At 36.3% G+C, this 26876-nt stretch overlaps 1 protein-coding gene across 7 annotated transcripts in view; it reads right to left on the minus strand.

The window, feature by feature from the left end:
- Positions 1-659: 659 nt before the first annotated feature.
- Positions 660-26876, minus strand: part of RNF38 (ring finger protein 38) — a 129496-nt gene continuing 103279 nt past the window's right edge. For 4 of the 7 annotated variants that reach the window (XM_043566483.1, XM_043566481.1, XM_043566488.1 and 1 more), the window contains 9 exons: positions 23890-24103; positions 16957-17124; positions 15529-15699; positions 12706-12867; positions 12317-12423; positions 10722-10806; positions 6854-6975; positions 5491-5590; positions 660-4104 (listed from right to left, as the gene is read on the minus strand). In XM_043566483.1, coding sequence (XP_043422418.1) covers positions 4042-4104; positions 5491-5590; positions 6854-6975; positions 10722-10806; positions 12317-12423; positions 12706-12867; positions 15529-15699; positions 16957-17124; positions 23890-24103 — 1192 coding nt within the window. In that variant the 3' untranslated portion in view covers positions 660-4041. Of the gene's footprint in view, positions 4105-5490; positions 5591-6853; positions 6976-10721; positions 10807-12316; positions 12424-12705; positions 12889-15528; positions 15700-16956; positions 17125-23889; positions 24104-26876 lie in introns of all 7 variants that reach the window. The other 3 variants (XM_043566482.1, XM_043566486.1, XM_043566484.1) reach the window with 1 other exon arrangement.

Raw genomic sequence — 26876 nt, forward strand, 5'->3', positions numbered from 1 at the left:
CGGGCAGAGGGCATCATCCTTCCTTAATTAAGCCAAAGAATGAATGCTTCCTGAAAGAGGGAATGGAAGGAAGTGGGATCTATTATTTCGCCTCAATATTTTGTATCTTGTGTCTACTTTCCTTCTCAAGTAACACAGCATGTACACAGAAGTAGATTACTCTTATTTTCTTCCTTTTTAGTGAAAGGAAAGGAATTACACAAACAAGTACAGAAAATGAAAGAGGCTCCTCTTTCCCTATTATGCTGACAAGAAGTTGGATGTAAGCTGTAGCTAACGTGGACAACTTTGCCTGGTTACCTACTGTAATCTTCTTTCCTGCATCTTATGGTCAACATATAAAGAAAGAAATCTAGTTACCTACTTATGTAGCCCTACTGTTCGGTGAGTTTAGGCCACATGTGTGGCTACGTTCAGCTATCTTCTTGGCTTTTTAGAAGATAGAATTATGTTCTACGTGTTGTAATGCTAGTTGTTTTTGAGTTTCTAAGACGTCTACACAAATGCAGAAACAAAATCTGAATTATAGTCTAAAAATCAGATCTGGCTGCTAGCAGCTCAGCAGCTCTATCTTCCTGCTGGAATCCTGCTACCACCCTCCCTCCAGGCACACACAACCCTACCCCTTCCACAACACAAACATGAACCACAAAAAAATGTTTTAAGTGTACATCATACATTTATTACCAACAACCCTCTCAACTCCAAAATTGGGCACAGGGATTAAAAATAAAAATTCATTGCACTACTTAGTAAAGCATTACTAGTAACTTTCATAAAAATGTACAAACTTTGTTAAAAATTTATCAAGCCTTCAAATGATTTGGTTACAGATATTTATAATACGTACATTTAAAACTATGTTAACTGATACAATGGAATATGATTTCAGGAAATGACTCAGCAAATGATTCCAAAAAACACCCCTGTAAGCTTTCATAATCTGAAACAAACAGCAAAATGAGGTAACCAAATGTACCAACAGGGGGGAAAATAGCTTTCTAATGAAGGCCTAAAGATATCTGTGAAAAATATTCTCTTTAAGTGAGTTGGTAGATCTCATTCAAAATACTGTAAGAGGCCCAAATTTAAGAATCTTAATAAATCACGTTTCAGAGAGTGTATAAAATCTAAATATGTGTTCACATTTTCCAGATTTTGCTCAAAAAAAAAAAAAGAAAAATTCAGGACAGAAAATCCTAATGAGATCTTGATACCTGGAGGCCTTGACTTGTTTTTTGTTTTGTTCTTTTGGGGCGGGTGGGGGGGGGGGGGAGTTAAAAAAAATTTCAAGATGATTATTCACGCAAAACAAAACGAAACCCCACAGCAGAGTTAAGATGGTAAAGCCAATATTGTTTTAGGAGAAAAGAGGAAGAAGGCAACAAACCAACATCTGCCTGCTACCTGGCGCATCGCTCAAGGTGGCAACAGCTGGGCACGAATCAACTGTTCCTTCTCTTCTGGTCGCCACACAGGCGCTCACTGTGGCTGGCGTGAGCTGGTTCAGAGCACATGCACTATGCTCCTAATCCGCACTACCCACCTAATAAGCAAGTCTGTACACATCTCTAAGGGCCCCATGCACAGAAAGACATTCCCAAAGAGAGATCAGTCACAAGAGTGCGACAATCCAGGATTTTACCAAAATAGACCCTGCTGCCTCCTAAGTTGCCAAATGCCTCTCAAAAATTTCCTGGACAAGGGATTGTATGACAAGAATTCATCGTCAGAGGGAGGGGAGAAAAGGCTACTTTTCCTATTCATTAGTACAATGTGCCTTGTTAATTAGGTATCTATATAAATTAGAAAAAGTGCTTTACTTGCATGCTTCAATAAAATGAATACTGAGTGTAGTAGTGTTATGTTAGATCTGTACAGATATAAATTTTTTGCAGCTATATAAAAGAGTCTATGTATAAGATGGGCTTTTGCCATTTTCAACATGATTTTTTAATTAAAAAAAAAGATTATAAACTATACGTGATTTGTAATGTAGCTGATTATTATGCCAATAATTTTGGTCTTTAACACACTTTTTATTCATCAGGAACAGGTGGGGAATGTCCCAATGAGTTAAAAGTAACGTGCACTTTACTACTGTTGAGATGTATTTCTGATGCACTGACAAATACAGGGGCAAACAAAGTGTGCAAAATCCTATTTGTATGACTAGATAGAGGCAACAGTGTCTGGAAAAGGGCAAAATTGTGCTTCTGTGTGAATTGACTTTACTGAACTCTAAGCTGGGATAAGTTTATGGAGACTTCAAGGGAAGGCAAGTAGCATGGCAGTAACAAGTCGTTAACACTGTCTGAGGAGAAAACTGACACAGAGCCAGCTGAGAGCTGAGTGAGGCTGGCGGAGAGTCCTCACAGTCCTGACTGGGATTATGCAGCTTGTGCTACTGCGAACAAAGCAATGACACCAACTGCAGGAAGAGGCAGACAATGCTGAATACAACAGAAGGAGAGGAATCGAAACATTGCTGGAAAAATGACTTTAAACAATCTAAATGATGCTCAATGAACCTATAAAAAAAAAAAACAAAACCCACACAGCTATATATTCCAGATCGACTAAATGAAGGTCAATTCCTGTTTTACAGCATTATTTTTTATACAAAAACCAAATCTTCATTTATACTGCAAGTATTCTGGACCTGTTATATTAAATTTTTCTCAAACAAAAAAAAATTTTTAAAAGCAATAAAACATCAAAGCACATCAGGTCTAAGAATTCAAGCTGTCACAGCACTTGACCCATCCTGGAAATGAGGGTTTCCAGGAGAAGCACTACTAGACAACTTTCAGAATTGGAGGTTGGCAGGTGAATCAATACGAACAGAAATAGAGTTTTCTTAAAATACTTTAGTTGCCTATGAGAGCTTAACAAAGAACATATCAGAAGTCAAGCTGAATTAGTTAACAAATTTTGTTCTGGTGGAAGTAAAGGAGGTGAGACTTCGTGGGACGAGCGGTATTCTTAGAAATATATTACTCAAATATCTTCAGAATAGACTACAAATCTAAACATTAAAAAAAAAAAAATCACAGGTGCTTCCTGTAAGAAGCTTACTGGAAATGTAAAGGAAAAAAACAAACCATCAACATTCAAATCACTGATTGAAATGCTAATATTGCTAACTGATGATGTATGATATTGCACCTTCTTTTTGGAAACAGCAAGTTGGAGAGTACAAAATTTTTTCCCACAACAGAATCAAAAAATCAGGTTCATGGAGTGAGAATCTGTTACACTTTTTTTCTTAAGTGACCCACTCGGGACCACCGACGAAGAGAAGGTGACAGCTGCCTGAAGCAAAGGAAGAAGGCTTTTCTCATTCCATTCACTGGGAGGGAAGGGGATGGAGTATTCGATGCTTATCATTGATGCACCCTTAGCAATCAGTGTGCAACAGCAAACACAAGGGAAAAAACCAGTGTACAGTACTAGTGCTGTTTAAATAACACACCAGATTATACATTGCAGCATAATTAAAACTACACACACATTCTTGGTACATGCTGGTAGATAGGATCTCAGACACACGTTAGCGACCATGCCCTCACACAAGTAGTTGCGCACACTCTCTCTCTCACACAGATACATTTATCACCAACAGTCACACGCTGCATTCATTTCCACTCACAGTTTCTGAAGGCTCTATATAAGGTAGATTGCTATATCATCTGGAGCTACCACTTTTTATAAAAGCACATGCTAAAAGATCACGTCCACTGTAATCTTGCAGCAACACTCGGAATGATCACACAAAAACCAGGGAATGTTAGTGCACACACAAAATTAAGCTAAAGAAAAAGTCTTTGGAGTTCCAATCACACGGTTAGTATAACAATCCCATAATTGTGAAGACTAATTGTAAGCTTTTATAGTTGATTAAGTCACACAGTGCAAAGAAAGGTCCATTGACCCTTTTGGTAAAGGGAGGGCTGGAAGCCACACAGATTAAGTTCAATGGATAGTCCGTATATACATGTGATGAGGAACACCCAAACTAAACTTGTGCTCTTAGGTTGGTCATTCTGAATCCCGATGCACTTCTGAAGCATCAGCTCGGCAAATTGGGCAAGTACGATTTGCCTAAAACATAAAAGAGAAAAAAACTTGTCTGAATTGTGAGTTACACAATGAAATACGTCAAAAGCAATAAACTATTTTTATCTCTCATATAGTTTTTACATTCTTTATTCCTTTAAAAAGGTACAAAGTAATCATTTAATCTTTCTTAAAAAAAAAAATACACCATCAACTCAGACTTAGTAGCTGATGATTTTCCTAATAGGTCTGTTTTATCACACTGACAAGATTACCTATCACCAGTTCAGATTTAATAACTAGCTTAAAACTCCATCTCAACAAATGGCACCACCATGTTTCGAGTTGCCGAAGCCAGAAACCTAAGCATTACCTGCTCTACGTTCCACATCCATCATTCATCAAATACTCCCATTTCTACATTTTGACAGTTCTCGAATCAGTCCTCCTCTTTTCATCCAATTGCCAGAACTTGTTCTCTGGCTAGCCCAGGACCCATTATTTCATCTCCCCATTTCTCAGAAAGATCTCTCCCTTTCTGGTCCCCGAACAGTGGCCAGTTGTCTTTCTAAAACACAATCTCAAGCACAGCCTTCCACACTGTTTCTGGGATCAAGTCCACACTCCCTCACACTCATAAGCCGGTCACTCACTGGCCATAGCTTTGAACAGCTCTTCTCTTGCCACTCTCGCTATCAGCCATACGGAATCTGTCATTTTTGGGTCAGTTTCTGTTCCCACATGACAGGGTTTCTTCTTCTGAAAAGTTAAGACCCTTTGCCTTCAGGGTTCGGTTTGGGCTAAACTGGGCACCCTTAATCTGTGCTCACCAAGAAAGACTGATTCTATTTTAACTTCTCTGTCTTCCTCACCAAACTGTAAACTTCTCTAACCCAGTGGTATTATCTCCTAATCAGAATGCTAAAAAAAAAAAAACAAACCAAAACCAAAACAAACAAAAAAACAGTTGATCATTTTTAAATTATTTTACTGCATCATATTTTCATTCTACTATTATAAAATATAGAACTTGTGTCCTTTGGTTTTTCAGATCTACAAAAGAAAAAATGATCAGAATTAAATAAAAAGCACTAGAGGTTTATTTCCCAAGTAAATCTCTGACAAAGGAGCTCCAGTGAGGTCCACCTGTAAACTCTTAAGAGAAAAATGGCCCGTCAAGTTCAGGCCTTGTCCCCACACACCATGAGAAAGGAAACACTGATGACCAAGGACAGATAACTCATTTTCAAGTTTTGCACAATCACTCCCACATTAATGACTGTAGTTAATTTTTACTGATGTTTTCTCTTCATTCACAGAAATCATTGAAAATTTTGTCCCCTTACCCACCCTCCACAAGCAATGGATTTAAAACTACAGTCAGTAAAAAAGAATTCAATGTTACTCTCTTCACAGATACCATCACTTTACCTTAAGCCATTTGTCGACACACTTGGCATGGAACTCGTGGTTACAGGGTAAAACTCTAAGTAGCTGCCTTGACTCAAAATCACACATGCATACTACACACCTAAAAAAAGCAAAAAGATCATTTAACCATAAAACCAAGTGGTTTCCTATTTTGTTATGACTACTGAAGCCTAGAACACCATTTACCATCTCACTTTTCAAAATGTTATTTAAATTTTAAGACAAAGTAATCTATCAATACCCCGAAATAATCATAACCTTAAGACATTTAGTAAGAGTGCTTTGCTCTACTGAGAGATCATCACGAAAATTTTATTTTTAAAGTTTATTTTATTTAATTAAACAAATATTTTTAATGTTTACTTATTTTGAGAGAGGGATAAGAGAGCGACAGGGGAAGGGTAGAGAGGGAATCCTAAGCAAGCTCCGCGATGTTAGCACGGAGTCCAATGCAAGACTCGAACCCATGAGCCATGAGATCATGACCCAAGCTGAAATGAAGAGTTGGGCGCTTAACTGACTGAGCTACCCAGGCACTCCCAAACTGTACACTTTAAATGTGAATTATATCTCCATAAAGTTGTTATTAAAGATACTATAATAAGCAGAATGTTTAGGTAAAAACCTCAATCTTTACATGTATGAGACTCTTCAATCTTACATAAACTATTCTAGGGGTGCCTGTGTGGCTCAGTTGGTTAAGTGTCTGACTTCAGCTCAGGTCGTGATCTCATGATTTGTGGGTTTGAGCCCCACGTCAGGCTCTGTGCTGACAGCTCAGATTCTGTGTCTCCTCCTCTCTCTCCCTCCCCCGCTCTCTCTGTCTCAAAAATAAACATTAAAAAAATAAAAGTGGAGTGCCTGATGGCTCAGTTGGTTAAGCATCCGACTTTGGCTCAGATCATGATCTCGTGGTTCATGAGTTCAAGCCCCACATCGGGCTTTGTGCTGACAGCTCAGAGCCTGGAGCCTGCTTCGGATTCTGTGCATCTTCCTCTCTCTCTGCCCATCCCGTTTGCACTCTCTCTCTCAAGAAAAAAAATAAACATTAAAAAAATTTTTTTTAATAATAAAATAATCAAAAACAATTTCTAGGCAACCTCAAAATACAGAACAGCACTGTCCAACAAAACTTTCTGAGACAGAAATGTTGAACATCTTTCAACACAGTATCACTAGCTAGTCCAATAAACTTAACTTTAAAATTTTAAACAGTCACACAAGACTAGTGGCTACCATACGGAACAGGCCTAGGGTATGCAATAGAGACTATTTATCAAGTTATCTTGGACTTTCAAGTGTTTATTTTATAAAGGTAAAAAAGGAAATTTCACATAGAGTGATGTCGGCAAAATGTACTTACAAAGTCTGCTCTGACTGGTGGTTATTAGGATTGAACCGATAAGAAGGAAGCTGTTCGATATCTGCTTTAGTCAGTCCTCGAGGCTTAGCCTCTCCCAGTCGCTCTGCCAGGTTTAAGAGGGCCTAGAAAGGGGGCAAAAGGAGTAAAAATTTTAATCTCTAAGTTTTCTATTTCAATAATCGAAAACCCCTACAACAAACAAAAAACCGCAACCCTATCATTAATATGGAAAATTTTTCATACATACACTAGTATAAAACAGCATAATGAACTTCCACATGCCAATTACCCAGGCTCAACAATTCATGGCTAATTTCACCTAGTACTGTCCACTCCTAAATCCCAGATTATTTTGAAACAAAAGTAAAATATTGTATTTCATTGATAAAATAGTTCTGTGTATATCTTTAAAACAATCTGTCAACTTCAGCCCCTCTGACATTTTGAGCTGGACAAAATTTCATTGGTGGTGGGGGGGGGGGCTGTCCTTGTGTATTGTGGGATATTTAGCAGTAGCCCCCAGCCTCCAGCTGCTGGATGCTACTAACCGCCCACCAATACTGTCTCCAGATGTTGCTAAATACCCTGGGGGCCGGGGTGGAGTAAAACTGTCCTCAAGTTGAGACTCACCATTTTCAAAAGTAAAAGAAGTTTTAAAAGAATATAACCACAGTAACATCACACCTAAAAAATTAACAATTCCTTAAATGTTAAACATCTCTCATTGTTTCAATTATTTCCGAAAACACTTTTAAAAATAGTTGTTCGGGGCGCCTGGGTGGCGCAGTCGGTTGAGCGTCCGACTTCAGCCAGGTCACGATCTCGCCGTCCGTGAGTTTGAGCCCCGCGTCGGGCTCTGGGCTGATGGCTCAGAGCCTGGAGCCTGTTTCCGATTCTGTGTCTCCCTCTCTCTCTGCCCCTCCCCCGTTCATGCTCTGTCTCTCTCTGTCCCAAAAATAAATAAACGTTGAAAAACAAAATTAAAAAAAAAAAATAGGTGTTCAAATCGGGATCCAAATCAATCCATACCTTACCACTGTTTGACAGGTCTCTAGTATCTTTTTTTAGATACTGTTTGTTCTGTTGAACAAACCGGGTCAATGGCTTGTACAAATTCAGTCTGATTTTTGCTGACTGAACCTACCTACCCGAGATTTGTGTTTTCCTATCCCCTGTACTTCCTATAAATTGGTGGCTTCAACTATTCCCATTAGGCTCATCATGCCTAGGACCATTAATCCATTAAAGATGGCAAAATGGTAATATTCTATCATTTTCTTAATTTATTAGATGAAATATTACTAATATTGAGCAACTGCCCCATATGAAACTGTACTCAGTAACATAATTTAAATAGAAAAGGGTACGCCAATGAGTTTTTTTCTTTTATTTTTTGAAGTTATCACTAAGAACTCATGGATTTTAAGACCGTTGTTATGTTTCAATATATGGCTGCTATTACACTTACTGATTTTACAACAGTACCTCCTTTCTCCCAGTTTTCATTGGTTCTAATTACTCATTTTGCTTTATTCTACAATTTTCCAGTCTTTCGTATGCTGCTTTCCCCTCTTTTTTAGGCTACCACAGGGTGAAGAGAATGTATAATAATGAAATGATGATGGACAATGAGAGGAATAGAATCAACTTCCCAAAATCTCAATAATCAATGCTGTGATAGTTGAAGCCACAATGCTGTTTATGGTACAGCTTTATTTGGAGAATTGGGTCATCTAAATAAATTGCTCCTCCTTCACCATGCATGCCCCTAAGTCCCTTTAAAATGTTAGATAGCAAATTGTTAAATTTAATTGATGCTGATTACAATTAGCACATAAAATTTAGAATATAGCTGGTATTAACTGTTTTATACTACAGGACACTTGGGTCAATGAAAACAACTTAAGACAACTATATTCAATAAAGTATGATCATTAAGCCCTTACTGGGTGGAGGCTATGATAATCAAATCTTCAATGAACTTATATGATCTAGCAAGCAAGACACCTGAAGGCAGAACATGACAAGTCTGCATGGTTTTCTTTTTTTTTTTTTAAGTTTACTTACTTTTTTAAGAGAGAGGGAGACGGAGAGGGAGAGACAAAGGGAGGGAGGGAAGGAGAGAGGGAGCGCATGCACACATAAGTGGGGGAAGGGCAGAGAGGGAGAATCCCAAGGAGGTTCCACACTGTCAGTGCAGAGCCCAAGGCGGGTCTCAAACTCTTGAACCATGAGATCATGAACTGAGCTGAAGTTGGACACTTAACTGACTGAGCCACCCAGGCGCCCCAGTACGCATGGTTTTGTAAGAACTTTAAGAACAAAAAGGAGGGAGAAACTCATTTGGATCTGGAAATGGACTAGAAATGCCTTTCATAGACGTAGTATTTTTAGCTGGGTCTTAAAAGATGGCTAAGTTTCAAAATGTGGAGGAGGAGGAAAGTTCTTAGGCAGAAGGACAAAGGGAGTAAAGGCACTTAGGCAAGAATGCAAAAGTATTTTTTTATTTGGCACTGGAATACCTTTCTAAACTGGATTTTAGGTCAAAACAAGAAAAGCAAAAAATTCTTGACTGGACTAAAGTATGACTGCAGAAGATCAAACATATTTAACCTAAAATATAGTTTAGAAAGGTAATGCCAAATAAAAATATTTTTCTTACACTGGGATAGTATATCACAGTTTTTTTCATTAATGGGTACATGATCATTTAATCAAGAGCTGTCTTTTTTGGCGACATCACTTATGACTTCCTTTTAGTACAGAATGCCTAAAGGACAACTAACTCCTTTGCAGAAAACTAAAGTCATCAGTGTAGAAACAAAACCAGAAAATCTTTACAGCCCCTTTCTCTCTCTAGAAATCTGGAAATGGAGGGATACCTGGGTGGCTCAGTCAATTAAGCATCTGACTTTGGCTCAGGTCATGATCCCACAGTTCCTGGGTTTGACCCCTGCATCAGGCTCTCTGCTGTCAACGTGGAGCCTGCTTGGGATTCTCTATACCCCCTACTCCCTCCCTCTCTCTCTCAAAAGTAAATAAAATATTAAAAAAATTAAATGGAAATGAAATCCAAAGGTCAGGGCAGTGTGACTATGTATACAGAAAGAAAATGACACAATACCATTTTGAAAACTATAGAAGAATATACCATCTGGCCTGATCTCTTTCACATGTGTTAAAAACAAAACAAAAACCAAAAAAAAAAAACCAAACTAAAGGTGTTTTAAGTTTGTGTATATGTGTGTATGTATGTGTCTCTTACCTGTCTCTAGCTTCTATTCACAGTGTCCAAATAGAGACTGAGTGAGGATGGAGTGAGAAAGAGAACTAGCAGTATCAAAACAAAGTGACACTGTCGCTCACATTCAACAATACAAAGCTGCCTTCCAACCCCTAAACTGCACCTCCTCTTCCTAACCTCCAATAATATGAGGCATCTGGGCGGCACCTTCCTCCCGCAATATTCACTTCAGTCACCAACTGTATGTTGTTCCTCAAGAATATCCAGCACTTTCCTACCTCAATCTCACGCATAAAGCAGGCTTCCCATCCTTCAGGAGCCAGGTTAAACAACTGTGCTTCCACAAAATCTTTTCAGAATATCCAATCATAATTCACTGCTTTCTCATGTACATTCTCTCAAAGGAATTATATATAATTCTAATACAGGACCAAAGTCTATCTCATTATCACAGCTGTGTGGTACATGTAGAAATATCCTTAAGGATGCTAACCACTTTTTGATATATTTGTATTGTGAAATGTACAACGATTTATCTAATACATGTTTAATTAGATGAATGAGTAAAAAATACTTCTTTTGCGTATAATACTATGCAAACAAACTCACAGTTCACCTACTAACCTCATAATTTTCTACTTCTCCATCTTCCACATCCAATTCAAAGCTGAAAGTTGGGCCCACTGCAGGTGGCACTGGAAGCATTGATCTGCAGTGAAATAATCAAAATTAGCATTGATACACTGGTACATCACTTCAATGAACAGGTGGGAAGAACAAGGCTAATGCTACAGGGATAAAGAACGGTCAGTGTTAATCAGTGGCAATTTTAACGAAATGGACTTTGCTAGCAATAAATAAAAACTGACATTTTAAAAATACCATTCAGAATAGCATAAAAAATATGAAATATTAGGGATTAGTTTAATGAAACATGTACAAGACCTATACAATTAAAAACTAAAAACACTGCTGGGAAAAAAATTTTTTAAATGAACAAATAAAGAAATATACTGTTGAGTGGACTAGAAGATGTCAACTCTCTTCCAAAACTGATTTACAGATTTCATGCAGTCCCTACACCAAAATCCCAGCAAGATATGCTTTAGTAGAAACCTAGCTGATTTCAAACTTTATATGGATCATTCAAGACTAAATCATTTTAAGAACCAAGTTCTGATACTGTCTGATTTTAAGACTTATAATAAAGCTATAATTATCAAAATAGTGTGATATTGGCGCATGGCCCTCTGTACAAAACAACATTTCCTACCCTTCTTAGAAATTAATTATAGGCACAAGACTAAATTCTAGCCAATGGGATGTAGGCAGGAGTACAAGACATGCAACTTCTAGGAAGTAGCCTTGAGAGGTGGGCAGAGAGATCCATTTTCATTTTTACTAGCTGGAGTATAGATGTAATGGCTAGAACTTGAGGAACCATCTTTAATCACATAGAGAAAGCCATAAAATTTTGAAGATGGTAGAACCATTCCTCAGTTATGGGGTAACAAACAATCCCTGAATTGCCTACTTCTGAACTTCATTCCATGAGAGAGAAAAAAAGAACTATCACGTTTAACCCACGGGTGTATGTTACAAATGTAATCCTAACAATATTTCTAAGGCACAGATAACTTTTCTCTCTTCCCTTGAGAAAAGCAGCAGCGTCGAAAGCTGGATAATCAAAGGTGACAAGTGATGACAGCTGCGTAAGAGGCAAAAACTGTCAATTTTTCTACCTTTTGATTTGTTAAAACTATTTTCTGGCTCACAAATTTCTTCCTCTCCCACTTCTCCCTTGTCCTTGGCTCTTCTCTTTAGTTCACCTTTAAATGGTCCCCCACCCCAACCACTCAACATTAAACAAAAACTAATATCTGGGGTGCCTGGGTGGCTCAGTTGGTTAAGCGTCCAAGTTCAGCTCAGGTCATGATCTCGCAGTTCATGAGTTCGAGCCCCGTGTCAGGCTCTGCACTGACAGCTTAGATCCTGGAGTTTGCTTCAGATTCTGTGTCTCCCTCTCTCTCTGCCCCTCCCCTGCTCGTGCTCTGTCTCTATCTCTAAAAACATGAATAAATGTTAAAAAAAAAAAAAAAAACCTAATATCTAACACACCCTAACTTATAAATCACAGAGAAGATATTCGTTTCATAAAATAAAGACTCTCAAGGGTGTAAAAATTCAGAATTCATTAAAATGAGAAAAACAGAACTTACAACACATATGGTAGTAAGCTGGGATGATAAGGGGGAGGTGGTATTGGCTGCTGGGATCGATATCTACTACGTCCTGTGAGCCTCCGAGGCATAAACGGAGGATAAGGCTGTAAGGGGAAAATGTTAAAACAATTTAAGATCATTCCACCTTTGCAACTATTTAATCTGTCAAACAGTCTATCTTCTTAAAAAACCGACAAAGTTAAAAAAAAAAAAAAAACACAACAAAAAAACCCAAAGAAACCAAAATATCTACAAAGTTCTTTACTGTTTAAGTCACATTTCATATGTCTTAAATGTTAACACAGACACAACTAGTTTAAAACATAAAAGTTAGGCGCAAGTTATCCAAGCAAGTAATAAATTAATAACAATGAATGAAAACTTACTACTCCAAAGGACACCTCCTGATGCAAAGGATCATGGGTTAGGAACTGCAAGGGAGCTGATGGAGGTAATGTTGGGGGATGGGCCGATGGAGGGTAAGTAAAACCTCCTACTGGAAGATGTTCTCCTAAGAGTTCCACTTCATTTTCTATCCTTTGCAGAGGCTGAGGGAGGAAAAACGCAAACTAATATATTAACATACTTCCAGTATATTAGATACCTGGTGTTTAGAGAGTGTTTTATAATAATAAAAATTAACTTCCCACAAAACACTTTTAAGGCCATTTATTTCTTCATGTTCATATCAATCTAAATTCATACATGTGAACAGACTGTAGTATCTTCCTGTCTTTAATTGGATTTCAATAAGACACTTTCTGAAACACGTCATTAAACATTTCCACTATCCATTCAAAGATATCTTTCTTTTTTTTTTGAAGTAGGCTCCACGCTCAACGTGGGGCTTGAACTCATGACCCTGAGATTAAGAGTCAAGTGCTCTAGCAACTGAGCCAGTCAGGGTCCCCCATACAGTTCTTTTATTATCTGAAACTTCTCTTAAAAAAGAGACAAAAAGGGTAAGTCAATCATATGAAAGTTAAAATTACTTTTTAGTCATATACACTTACCTACTCACAAAATTCTCAGGCACTTAATCTTTAAGAGATGAAATTGAGCATAGTATATATTTATCTATTTTTAAAGTTTGAGAGAGAGAGAGAAAGAGCATGCACACATGAGTGGGGGAGGGAGGGATAGAATCCCAAGCAGGCTCCACGCTGTCAGCACAGAGCCCTACGCGGGGCTTGATCTCACCAACTATGAGATCATGACCTGAGCTGAAATCAAGAGTCAACTGCTCAATTGACTGAGCCACCCAGGTGTCCCACATAGGGTATATATTTATAAACCAAAACCAGGGCTAAAAGATGGATAAAATTCAGCAGGCATGATGCTGTATTTCTAATACATCAGACAGATCCTTGTTGTTGTCACTAAACAGCCATGTAACTTTTATATAAATAATGTAACATGAACCTCATTATTTATTATCTACAGAACTGACATGTTCATAGCCTACTTCAAAAGTGTATTATGAACACTGAGACAATGTACAAAATCAAAGCACAGAGCATGTTTTTTTCTTGACAGTAGCTTTACTAAGGTATAATTCACATACTATAGAAATGACCCTCTAAGGAGTACAATTCAATAGATTTCGGTAGATGCACAAGAGTTGTGTAACCATCACCACTACCTAATTCCAGAGCATTTTCATCCCTCCACCCCCGACCTGTGCCCATCAAGCAGTCCACTACCCAATTTCTCCAGTCCTCCCCAAGCCCTGGACAACTGCCAATCTACCTTCTGTTTCCAAAGTTTGCCTGTTCTGGACATTTCACATGTATGAAATCATGTGTGTCCTTTGTATCTGGCTTCTGTCACTTAGCATAATGTTTTCAAGGCTCATCCATCTTGTACTTAGTATAACAGTACTTCATTCCTGTTTATAGTTAAAAAAATAATCCACTGCATCAGCTGATGAGACATTTGAACTCTTTCCACTTTTTGGCTATTAAGAATAATGCTGCTATGAACATTTATGCTTAAATGTTACTCTGACTTCCTCCTGCAGTTAGGCAGTATCAAAACATTATTCAAACATAAGTGATTACACTTTAATGTGGGAGCTTATACATGGTTGAGAGAAATTACAACGGCTGACACTGTGATAACACAACCTCTCTAAGTTCTGATTTGGTTATGTGACCGGACCTTTTAAAGGATTCCAAACCCAGGAATAAGTGATGGCTAAATTTTGTTTTAACCTTGAATTCCCAGGTAATGGAAACTAAGAAACATCTTGGCATCAACCCTGCCCTGATTCTAATACAAGCTTTTCTTGTAGAAGTAGTTCTAACTTTTTGGATTAGCCAAACTTCTGTCAAAATTGGCTTCTACGATTTTCAGGAGAGCAGCCATTAAGTTCACCTCTACCTGAGACCCAGCATGGTGCATAAATCCTTGGTAAAGGATGGTTAGGTTCTGTAGAATACACTGTCAAGTTCCTTTCACAGGGCTGAAATCTTTACCCATGCCTGATGGTTCAGATGCTCAATTTGGCCAGTCCAAAAGATATCTGGACCTTCTTCCTGTGCCCTCCCTTCCTCTTCTACAGTGCTTATCCCTCCTCCAACCCTCTACCCTCCAAAATATGCCTCTTAGCTATATTCCAGTCCCAAGACAGAATTATGTTAACAGACGATCTCATCTTCTTTTCATCAGAATACAGAAAAACAGGACTTAAGAAAAAAAAAGATTGAGGGTCAGAAAGTTACTTTACTTGCCTAAATAAATAAAATTATTGTGGCAAGTATAAACAATTTTATATTTGCACTTTCTATTTCAGAAATACATAAAAGGGAAAAACAGAACTGAATTTTTCTTCAGATTTACTTCCTGCAGGACTGCCGATATGAGAGAAGAAATTTAAATTATACAAAACACATATAAAAGAACTAGAAGGGCTCCTAGATGGCTCAGTCAGTTAAGCGTCTGACTCAGCTCAGGTCTTGATCTCAGGGTGAATTCAAGCCCCACCCTTTAAGAAAAAAAAAAAAAAACAACTAGGAAAATTTAAGAAAGCAAGTTAATTGTAGGTGAATATGCTTGTTATTTTTTTGTAGGTCTGTGAATTCCCTGATTCTTTTAAGAATCTAAATTATAGTTTTTAAATGGTAACAAATTACATCTACTAAATTAATCTGCCTCTTAGGGTCTCTACACATTCTGTGAAAATTAAAGACACAAGAGCAGATACCTACCGATCGTGATTGCTGTGTCTGGAAAGGGACAAACTGGCCCGGTGGCGGCAAATGAGGCGGATGATGGGGAGAAAGGTGAGGAGGATGTAAAAGAAATGGGTCACTAGAAATAAGGGGTGGGAACGCAGCATATGGTACTGGTAAGTGCTGAACTGAACATGCTTGAAGCATCTGTAAAAGATAGTGTTATTTGTTGTTAAAAAGTATCATAATGTATAACCAGTGGTAACAATTTTTTAGAAGTCTATACATTGAGATTGAAATATCATTGCCATACCCCCCCTCAAAATACCAAAATGTTTTAGTAACCTATATTAACAATGAAACAAGTGTATTTTTGCATCTGTTAGTAAAATACTGGTAATTAGTACTTAATTCTGTATTTTATATAGTTCTGACAAATTAGTCAAAACACCTAATGTCCTATGAAATGGGGTGAAAAGTGTTGCACAGAAGAGGAAGCCCTCTCTACTTGACTGAAGAAGTAGCAGGTATTACTGCTTTCCTTTCCAAGAAGTTCTCCTTTACAATCTTAGAGAAATGTTTTTATTTCTAGAATTTTTATACTTATTAAGAGCCCGATTCACAGTTAAGTGCCTTATGTTATGTCTCTCATAATTTTAATCTGCTAATTTAGTACACTGACTCCATAATCTATTACTGAGAAACCAAACCTAGCTTGGGATAAATAAGTTAAACTAGTGTTGGTGTTTATGTGTTCCTTTTAATCTCAAATTGAAATAAGGATATTAGGATTATAGTTAGATTCAGCAAAGTGCTTTCCTTTGAAGACCTTAGTCATTTAAATCCTCTGGATTACAGAGAAATAAGGTGAAATAAGGTGAAATAAGGAGGGTGGACTGGAGGTTGGTAGAATAAAGGATAAAACATAAGCTTAAAAGGCAGAAAGAAGTGGGTGTGAATCCCTGTTCTCTCATACTAATTGTCTCTGGGACATTTTTCAATTTCATCACCTAGAAAATGGGGATACCATTTTTACCACAGCGGGCTTCCTCTAGTGTTAAATAAGTAAACCAAGCACTCGAAGCACTCGAAGAATCCTGTAAGTGCTGAGACTATTACTGTTGATCAGTAAAGCCTGTGAGACTTTATAACTAACTAGTTCAATATCCTATGTTAGTACCCTCAACTCAACCTTTATCAAGGTTTAATTATAAACAATGTTGATATATGAGGGAACATGCTTTGATTTTCAGGATATTCAAATATGTATAAATTTAATTAATGTAAAAATATATCAAGTTTTAAAGCTGATTTTATTACACTGTTATTATAAGTATACTTTGAGACTTCTTTTGCAATAAAATTGCCCTTTACTTGAAAGTGAAAAGCTTTTTACAAAAGGCAGTCTCTTCGACTTGCTTACACAACACACTTAGCCATTCTAAAGAGGGGCTGTGGACTTACCGGAGGAGGCACACTACAGACAGGGAGGTGCTGTCCACTGAAAACCACAGAGCATCCTGGGACCTGTTGGGTACTGCAAGCAGGGATGTGCTGGCCTGTGCAGAGTGGAATCCCATGCGGTGCCACTGTTGTTACCGTGTAAGAAACAGGGACAGTGCCCTGATGGAGCTATCAGGAAAGAAAAACAGAACCTTAGAACTTCAGCTATTTGGGTAAAACATCAACTACTAAAAATTTAAATCTGGGCCTTTATTGATTCCCTTCTCAGTTACATAGATTTCCACAATATACTTCTCCAATAGCTTCAACCAGAATATTCTTTGTCATTATACAGGAAAGCTGTTTCAAGAATAGTATATGAAAACCAGAGAACTGGGATTCAACTCTACCCTCAAAAAGACTTGAAAAGTCCAAGAAAATAATGACTTGCTGTATTAAGTCTTCTTGCCTCCTTTACAGAATAAACTTTTCTAGAGGAAACTTGAAACATGAAAGCTCCTACCTTCTAATATCTAGCCACATCCAATACGAAAAAAATTTTTTATGTAAACCCAACTAGTAAAACAATGTAAAGTAGTATAAAAGAAGTTAAATAATTTCCTTCTCTCTTGGCCAGTCTTATTCCTATCCTACCTGAAGCTCCATAAGCACACAAATATATATACACATGATTATCCACAAATCGATGTCATGTTTATTTTCTTTTCCTTAACAAAAATGAGATATTGCTCTGCAACTTACTTTTTTCAATTAGTATTGTAGAGATCTCTTCAACGGAGTTAGTCAATTCATTGTTTTTGATACTAGCCAGATATTTCAAGTACACTTACTCAATACAGTCCTATCATTAATATACTAATGGGATATTCAAGTTGTTTTCACTCTTTCGCCAACGCAAACACAATTGTAAAAAAAAATATCACTGAACATATCTCTACATACTAGTAGTTTCATTTATTTTGGAGGGAATACTGGGTTAAGGGTGAATTTTAAATTTTTTGCAAAAGGCTGAGTAAGCCACAGTCCTAACAGTCTATATAGGGCCCATTTCCCAGCACCTCCACTCAAAGTAGATGTACTTTCATTGCAAGTGTTCTTACCTACCTGAAGAATGAAAAAACAAAAACAGCACTTGCTCTGTAAACTGTATCCTTTACTTGCTGTCCATTTTCTATTAGGTTTTCTGTCACATTCATTTATAGTTTGTTTTTAGAGACACAACTACTGCTTGTCATGTCTAATAAAACTGTTTTCCCAGCATATGTTTTATCTTTTGATAAACCTTTTAATGGTTAAAGTTTGTCTTCCATGAATTTATATTTCTTGGACACAAAGTGTAGCTTTTGTAGTTCCCTTTATTGATGAGGTTATCCTAAATTTTCTGATACCTTTATTTTTTACATTTAATTTATACTCCAACTAAAACCGGTTTTTGTTTATAGTGTGAGGTAAGCGCTAATTTTTTCTTGAAATACTTGTTTCATTTATTAAGATGTCCTTTTTCTCTATAAAGGGAAATGCCATCTTTTTCCATTCAGTAACTTCGCACTTATATTTTGTGCCAAATTTGTGCTGCTTCTGTTATAGTATCTTACTAGAAAAGTTAGTACCTAGGAAGACAAATTCTTATTACCATACTTTTTTTATTGGCCATTTTCACACATTTATTCTTATGTAATTTCTATTAATCTGTGTTAAAGGTTATGTTATTTTATAAAGGACACATAATTTTATTTTAAGGCTTTTCACTGGAATATTATGCCACATATTCAATACTATAGTACTGTCCTTCAAGAAATTACTTTCCTTCATAAAGATGTATTACTCTTACAAAATTTATTCCTCAAAGCTCCTTTAAAGTTTATAGGTTTTAATTATATTGTCAATGGTTTTTTTCTATTTCCGTATAAATTGGTTAGCACTATGAGAAAAGTTAGATTTTTATGTATTTTGAAACTAATAATCTGATCCAACTTAATTCTAGAATTTAAAAAATCACTTTCCTATGTATACAATTCTACCTGTTCAAAGATTCAACCTAATTATTTACTTGTCTTTTTGCTTTAGTGATAAAGAACTGTCAAAAATGATGTTCAAAGGCATTCATATGTGATTTTCATGGAAATGTTTACTGAATCTCTTTTTATGTTCTGGTTCATAGCCTTTTCCCTGAAAATACTGCAAATACTTTCTTCCAAGCAGTGACTTGCTTTTTCACTTTTTAAATACTATCTTTGGATACGCAGTAATTTTTTATTTTAATGAAATATACCATGTTGGGGTTTTATTAAGTGGCTATTTATATATCCTATTTAGGAAATCTTTGCCTACCTTATGAAGGCAATCTCCTTTAACTATTTAATTTTTTACCTTTCACATTTAGATCTAGAACCCAACTTTATTTTTGCGTATGATACTAAGTAGGAGTCAAGGTTCAAATTGATCTGCACTGTACCCAGTTGTTACCACACCATTACTAAGATCGACCTCCCTTTCCTTCCCTGAATTCCTTTAGCACCTGTGACAAATAAATGTTTAAGTTTATTTCTGACCATATATCAACAGTTCTATGTGTGATTAGTACTCTTCCTATGTCTTAAGAAAGCCTTCCCTACTTTAAAATCATGAAGCTATTGCTACATTGCTTTCTCAAAAGCTTATAGTTTTGCCATTAACATTTACATCTTTATCTACCCAGAACTGATTTTTGTGAATGGCAGGTGATAAAGAATCCAGTTTCATATTTTCATTTGGATACCCAATTGTCCCAGGATCATTTATTAAAAATTCTGTCTTCTTCCAACTCATTTGTTGAAGTCATTTATCATTCAAGTATTCACAAATGTGTGGGTTTATTTCTGGGCTTTATGTTCTACTTCATTAGCCTATTTAGTGTTCTGGCATTAGAATCACCTAAAACATTGTTGCTGGGTCCACACCAGGAGTTTCTGAATCACAAAGTCTAAGGTAGTCTGAAAATTTGCATTTCTAACAAACGTGTAGGTGATGTTCTGCCCACCAGATTATCTAGGACATACTTTGAGAATCACTAGACCAGAGTGTCAGTAGGCCAACTATTTCAGAAAGTGAGTATTTTAGGATTGTGGGCATCTTGATCTCTGCACAAAACAGCCATAGATGATAAACAAGCATAGTTGTATTTCAATAAAACTCTACAAAAACAGCCAGCAGTAGTTTGCTTTTCCCCACTCTAGATAATTCCAGGTCCTTTATAAAATGCCATAGAAATTACAGAATCAGCTGCCCAAGGTACACCAAAAACTTACTGGACATTTATTGGACATTACACTATTTTTATCTATTCCATGTCAGTTTTGACAACAAGCAGTTTTTACAAAATTGGATCTTTCAAGCCAAGCCTTCAGTATTTAGTTAAGTGTTCTTTAAACTGCCCCAACAAAGTTTTATAATCTTCTACATAGAAATCTTAAACATCTTTTGCTAAGATTATTGCATAACTTCCTTCACACTATTTTGACTTTTCAGTGAAACTTTTTTATTTGAATATTATGGAGAATTTCAAACATGCTCAAAAGTAGTGTAATGAACCCCCATACGTAACACTTAGCCTCCAAAACCATTAACCCATCAACTTCCATCAACTTCTCCCTTTCCTGTATTTTGTTGAAGCAAATCCCAAGAATCCATCATTTAATAAATATTTTAGTACGTATTCCTGGAAGACACAATCACAATAGCATTATTAACATCCCTTAGGAAAATAAAGTATATCCCTTAAAAATAAAGTATTCTAGTTCAAAATTCCAATTGTGTCATCAATATCAAAAATTTTAAACACAGTTTTCTTTTTTGGATCAGAATCCAAAAATGGTTTACATATTACAGTTAATTAGAAGACCTCTAAGTTTGTAACTGCCACTTGCATCACCCTTCCTCACCTTCAGCACCACAGCTTATCTCTTGAAACAATCTGGGTTGTTTAGCATAAAATATCTTTTTACAAGTTTTTACTATGTTTGATTCTGGTATAGAAAAATACAACTGATTGTTGACAGTTGTTTTTGTAACCTATCAATCTGTTCAATTCTTAATTCTAATGTTCATCTAAGATGCTCTGCAATTTTTCTATGCATTATCATCATTCCACCTGCAGATAGTGATGGTGTTATTTGTTCTTATTCTTACACTCTTTTTCTTGCCTTCTGTCCTGGTTTAGCTTCCATAATAATACTGGAAACAGAATTCATCTATTTCTATGGATTTACCTATTCTAGACATTTCATATAATTGTGGCCCTTTGTGACTGGTTTACTTAGCATGTTTTCAAGGTTAATCCATGGTGTAGCATGAATTAGTACTTCACCACACATTTAAGTGAATATTTCATTGTATGGATATGCCATATTTTATCTATTCACCAACTGATGGACATAAAGTTACTGATTTCTGTACATATAATCTGTATTTGAGCAATGTATCAAATCCTTTCAAATTAGTATGTGTTTTCTTCTACAATTACACAACGAGGAGAAAAATACAATTATTTCTTTCACTGCTTTACATCCATTACTACATTATCTTATTACATTTGGTAGAACTAATATAACATTAAATAAAAATGGACAGAACAAACACTGCTAGTTGCTGATTCATTGCTGGCCAATTAGGATAAAATTAGGATAATTTTATTTATTATATTTAAGTAATTTCCTTCTTGTCCTATCTTATTAGAGTCTTTACTAAATTTTAACTGACTTTTCAACATCTTCTGATAAAATCACTATCATTTTCTCCTATTATTTGTTGATGTAATATGAATATTTTCATATTAAGCTATCCTCTTATTTGGAATAAACCTTGTTTATTCATAGGTTATTCTTTTTGATACATTGCTAGATTGTATTTCTAAACATCTACTTAGAAAATCTTTCTGTGGGGGTGGCTGGGTGGCTCAGTCGGTTGAGCATCTGACCTCAGCTCAGGTCATGATCTCGCGGTTCGTGAGTTTGAGCCCCGCATCCAGCTCTGTGCTAACAGCTCAGGGCCTGCTTTGAATTCTGTGTCTCCCTCTGTCTCTGCCCCTCCTCTGCTAGCATTCTCTTTCTCAAAATTAAATAAACATTAAAAATTTTTTTTTTTAAATCTGTGTATTCGAGGGTTTCTTCTATCGTTCTTTGGGGATAGTTTCTACAGAAACTAAAGATAGCAATCCCCATTTTATTTTTATTATTTTTATTTACTTTATTATCTTTATTTACTCTTGATATTAAAATGATGTGGGTTTCATAAAGTAATCAGAAAACTGGTCTTAAGAAAAGCCTAGAATCATTTGTGTATTATTACATGAGTGTCCCTTAAAGATTAGAAAAATCATCTGTGAAGCCATCTGGTCACTGTACTACTTCAATGGTAAATCTTTAAGTAGCTTTCACACTTATGTGGTAATTCAAAATTTTCTATTATTGTTGGTTCAATTTTGGAACTTCACATTTTCTGTTGCCCCAGAGTTATATATAGACTTTCATTATAATAGCTAACAACAAAGTTAATTAAGCTAATACCTGCGTACTTATCACTGGTACTAGTTTAAATGATCAAAATAATTCAATTCTTCCAACACCCCTTATAAAATAGTTGTTTTTATTTTACAGTTGAAGAAAATTCTTTGAATGTTTCCTATGTGTATGGATATAGATCTTTTTATCATTCCTACTCCTATTTATGTATTTGTTCTTTTCTCCTTACCCAAGCTCACAAGGTGCTTGTCATTCTTATCAATTTTTCAAAGCACCAGGACTGGGTTTCCTTTGTGCTGCTTCAAAACAGATTTCCATATTATTAATTTTAATTATATTTCCTAGTAATTTATTCTTCTCAATTCTTTTTGGTTTACTCTATTTTCCCTCCTAATTACTCAAGCAATTAGTTCATTTATTTCCAATTTTTAAAACAAATAACGAAGGTTTATAAAATTTTCTCAGAAAACAGTTCTAGGCATATGACTTTGATAGGATTTTTCCTTTAATTTTCCTTAATTATAACCTGCCTCAAATATTTCAGTGTCATTTTTTAAATCAATTTTCAAACTTATAATTTATAGTTGTATCAGATTATGACCACAAAGAATGTGGTCTAGAAAATGTTTTCTTTTTAGAACTTCTTATTGCATGATAAATTTTTTGAACTGTTTCATTAACACAAGGGAAGAACAAGTCTGATAGAAGATGGTGCCTGGGAGATCATATTTTCTTTCAATTTTTTGTTTCCACACTCTAGTGTAGATGAAAAAAAAGGATGCTAATCTCTTTCCTTTGTTAATTTCTCCTGTCTATAAACTTGATTTTTTCCTCATCCTGAAAATTCAGCAACTTTATTAGAATACATCTAGATTTGTGTTTTTTTGACTTCAGAAACTCCACAGAAATACAAACAATTCTGATCTTTACTCACAGGCTCTGAAGACTGGCAAGCCCTCTTCTCAATTAGTCCCTCAGTTCCTGGCAGGAACAAAAGGAAATGAAGCCTTCTACCTGTCATCTCTTTGGAGACCCATGTAAACCTATAAGCCAAGATGCATCCAACTGTCTCTCCTACTGAATTATTCCAGAAGAAACTGGAAGGGAGAGGAAAATAGGCATATGTATTCAAACCACTAGCTGTCTGCTATCTCCTATTAATCCTGTCATCAGTCATTTCAAACCAACTATTACATGAAGCCATTCTGAGCTTTCATAACCTTGCTCATTTTTTAAAGTTCAACTTTCTTTTCAGCTATGTAGAATTTAAATTTCAATCCTTAAGAATGAATCAATGAATCTAAAACAGCTTCAATTTAGGGAAGATCGTTTCCTTTCAGTGTAAAATTAAAACAAATGTACAACAAAAACCAACCTCAAATAAACTGCCACCAACTTTTAGCATCTGTATTTCCTGGACATTCTGTTACTATACCTGATCATGTATGTCAACCATTACTGCATTTTGCTGGGGTGGATGAGCAGCAGGGTGTAACAGACGGGGAGATACATTCGGAGGGTGGAAGGCTCGAGGTTCCTCTATTGCTTGCTGCTGTGCATAAGGGAGATGGTGATAGTTTTCATCTTGACTAATGGAATTATGTCGAGACAGACGATCCCTTCTTCCTCTCTGGCGCCTGACAGGAGGACTGTAATATAGCAAATGTCAAGAAAGTCATTATAATATTTACTGTTGTAATCAATCCATGAGGATTCTGTATTGTCTCTCCTCGCAATCCATCAGTAGTTTATGCTAGGGCAAAAGCCTGAGCAACTAAATAATTGCTATGGTTCCTCATCAGCTCTAAAAACGTATAAATTTAAACAGAATGTATGTTTTTAAAAAAGTAACAAAACTGGTATTCAGCTCTGCATGTACTTAGAAATCAATAGCCCACTAATGAGTCTTTTGTTTTAATTGTATGAAACTGCCCTTTGTATAGGCAAAAGTAGTCAAATATCAGCAATTTTACAGTTTTGACCCACTATTTTGCTCCCTTTATCTTATAAACATATAATAAATTTTAATTTTCATGTATCTTGCCAGTCAGTATTCCACATGTGCTTAATGGGCACTTCATGTTTGTCTATCTGGCTAAGATATACAGAAAGACATAGTTCCTCAAACTGGTAGTTGCCAGAGGGGAGTGGGGTAGGGGGAGCAAAATGAGTGAACGGCGAGTGAGAGGTAGAGGTTTCTAGTTATGGAATGAACAAGTCATGGAGATGAAAAGTACAGCATAGGGAATATAGTCAATGGTATTGTAATAGTGTTGTATGGTGACAGATGGTAGGGTAGGTACACTTGTGATGAGCAAAGCATAACATATAGACTTGTCAAATCACTGTTATATACCTGAAACACTGTGTGTCAACTTTACTTCAATTAAAAAAAAAAGGAATCAAGAAAGTGAAACACAAATTTTATCAAGTTGTTACTGTGACCAGACTTCCATTTTCTACTTCTCTACAATTCTACAATTTATCTCCACTGCTTTTTATAATGGCTCAGCACCAATGCAATTCAAAAAAGCAGCCTCATTAAAATGTACTCTACATTGGGCAAAAGAGGCCAAACAGCCCCCTTCCAGACCTAGCTGCACACAGCCACCTCAGCAATCTTCACGGATTATCAGGTCACCTCTGTACTTCTAAATCTGCATCTTCTCACCCCCAACTGCCCAACCTTAAAGAGAACAAGGACACTCTTTGGCGACATTAACTCTTCAATAGTACTCTTGATACCACTCCCCAGGTTCTTGTTCCGTTAACTGCTTCCTCTATCTTTATTTTTAGTATGTCTCTTTTTGCAAAGTCTACATATATTTGCTTCAAAATCTACATATTATATATCATTGAATTTAAGATGCCATCCGCCCTAGAACTCACTTTTTAAATGTTCTGAGATAATTTTAGCATAGTTTTTTTGCATACCCTTCACCACCTAGCTTTCCTTCATGCTAGTATCTTCCATAAGCACAGAGAAATTATTAAAATTAAGAAATAAACCTTGGTACTGTACTATTAAACAAGAGAGCGCATTTCAGATTTCACCAATTTTTCCACCAATATCCCCACTGTTGAGAATCCAATACAAGATCTCATTATTGCAGATAGTTGTCATAGCTCCTTAATCTTCTTCAATGTGACAGTTCCTGTCTTTCCTTATCTTTCATGACCTTGATACCTCTCTGAAGACATTTACTCTGCAGAATGTCTCTCAACCTGGGTTTGTCTGAGTTTTCTCACGATATATCTGATGTTACGTATTACTGGAAAGGATACCACAGAGATGTTCTGCCCATTTCAGTGCACCATATCTAGGGGCACATGACATCGATATGCATCACTGGGACATATGCATAGATCACTGACCATTTGGCTAAACTTGTGTCTGCCAAAACCCTCTACTACAAAACCACCATTCTTCCTTTTGTAATTACCAAATATTTGGGGGTGAGTTACTTTGAGAACATGCAAACATTCTGCTTCTGCTGAAAGTTTTGCCAATAATTTTAGCATGCATGAATGGATATTCAGCTATCATTATTACGCTATTCTAATGTTGATTTCCTATTCCCCTCATTTCTTCTACATGTATTGATTGGAATTCTGTAAGGAAGAACTGTCACTTCTCTCCCACTTTTGTTTATTCAGTTATTTATAATCAGTATGAACTCACAGATATTTTATTGTTTGGGTTATAATCCACACTACTGTTTTTGTTGTTCAAATTATTTCAACTCTGTGCACTTTGTTTAGTTCCTGTGTCCTTTCACTACATCTCTTATCCTTTGGAGTACTTCCTTAATATCTGGCACCACAATACATGCTCCCTCATCCTGTATTTTCCCTACACCAGTTCTGGAATTAACCAGTTCTCCAAAGAGCCTTGGTTCTTTTAATTGCAGAATGGTATTCAGAAGAGAGGTGTGCTTACTCCTACACATGAATCACTATTTTTAGCCTCCCTAAAAGAACAAAACAAGAAAATGTATCTACATATACTAACTCATGTGTATGCACATATCTTTTGTATCTGTACAGATATTTTAAAGGACTGTATTATGAGGCGCCTGGCTGGCTCAGTTGGTGGAACCTGAGGAACTCTTGATCTTGGGGTTGTGAGTTTGAGTCCCACACTGGGTGTAGAGATTACTTAAAAAGAAAATCTTAGAAAAGTAAAATAAAGGACTGTTTTATGTATCACTAAAAAGAGGAAAAGTTGCTAATTAAACTATGATATACCATCAATTCTAAGTCCTTACTAGATGTTAACATGGGAAAAAATATGTACCTTAAAATCAAAATAGAATGTATGTGCTCAGATCATTCATCTCCTGAAAATCTATTCAACCCATACACAAACTTTAAGGTCCCCTTTTATTATTGTTCTATTCTGTTGTTGCCACTTGTTCTCAC

Source organism: Prionailurus bengalensis, chromosome D4 (genome assembly GCF_016509475.1).
Source record: "Prionailurus bengalensis isolate Pbe53 chromosome D4, Fcat_Pben_1.1_paternal_pri, whole genome shotgun sequence".
NCBI classification, from domain to species: Eukaryota; Metazoa; Chordata; class Mammalia; order Carnivora; family Felidae; genus Prionailurus; species Prionailurus bengalensis.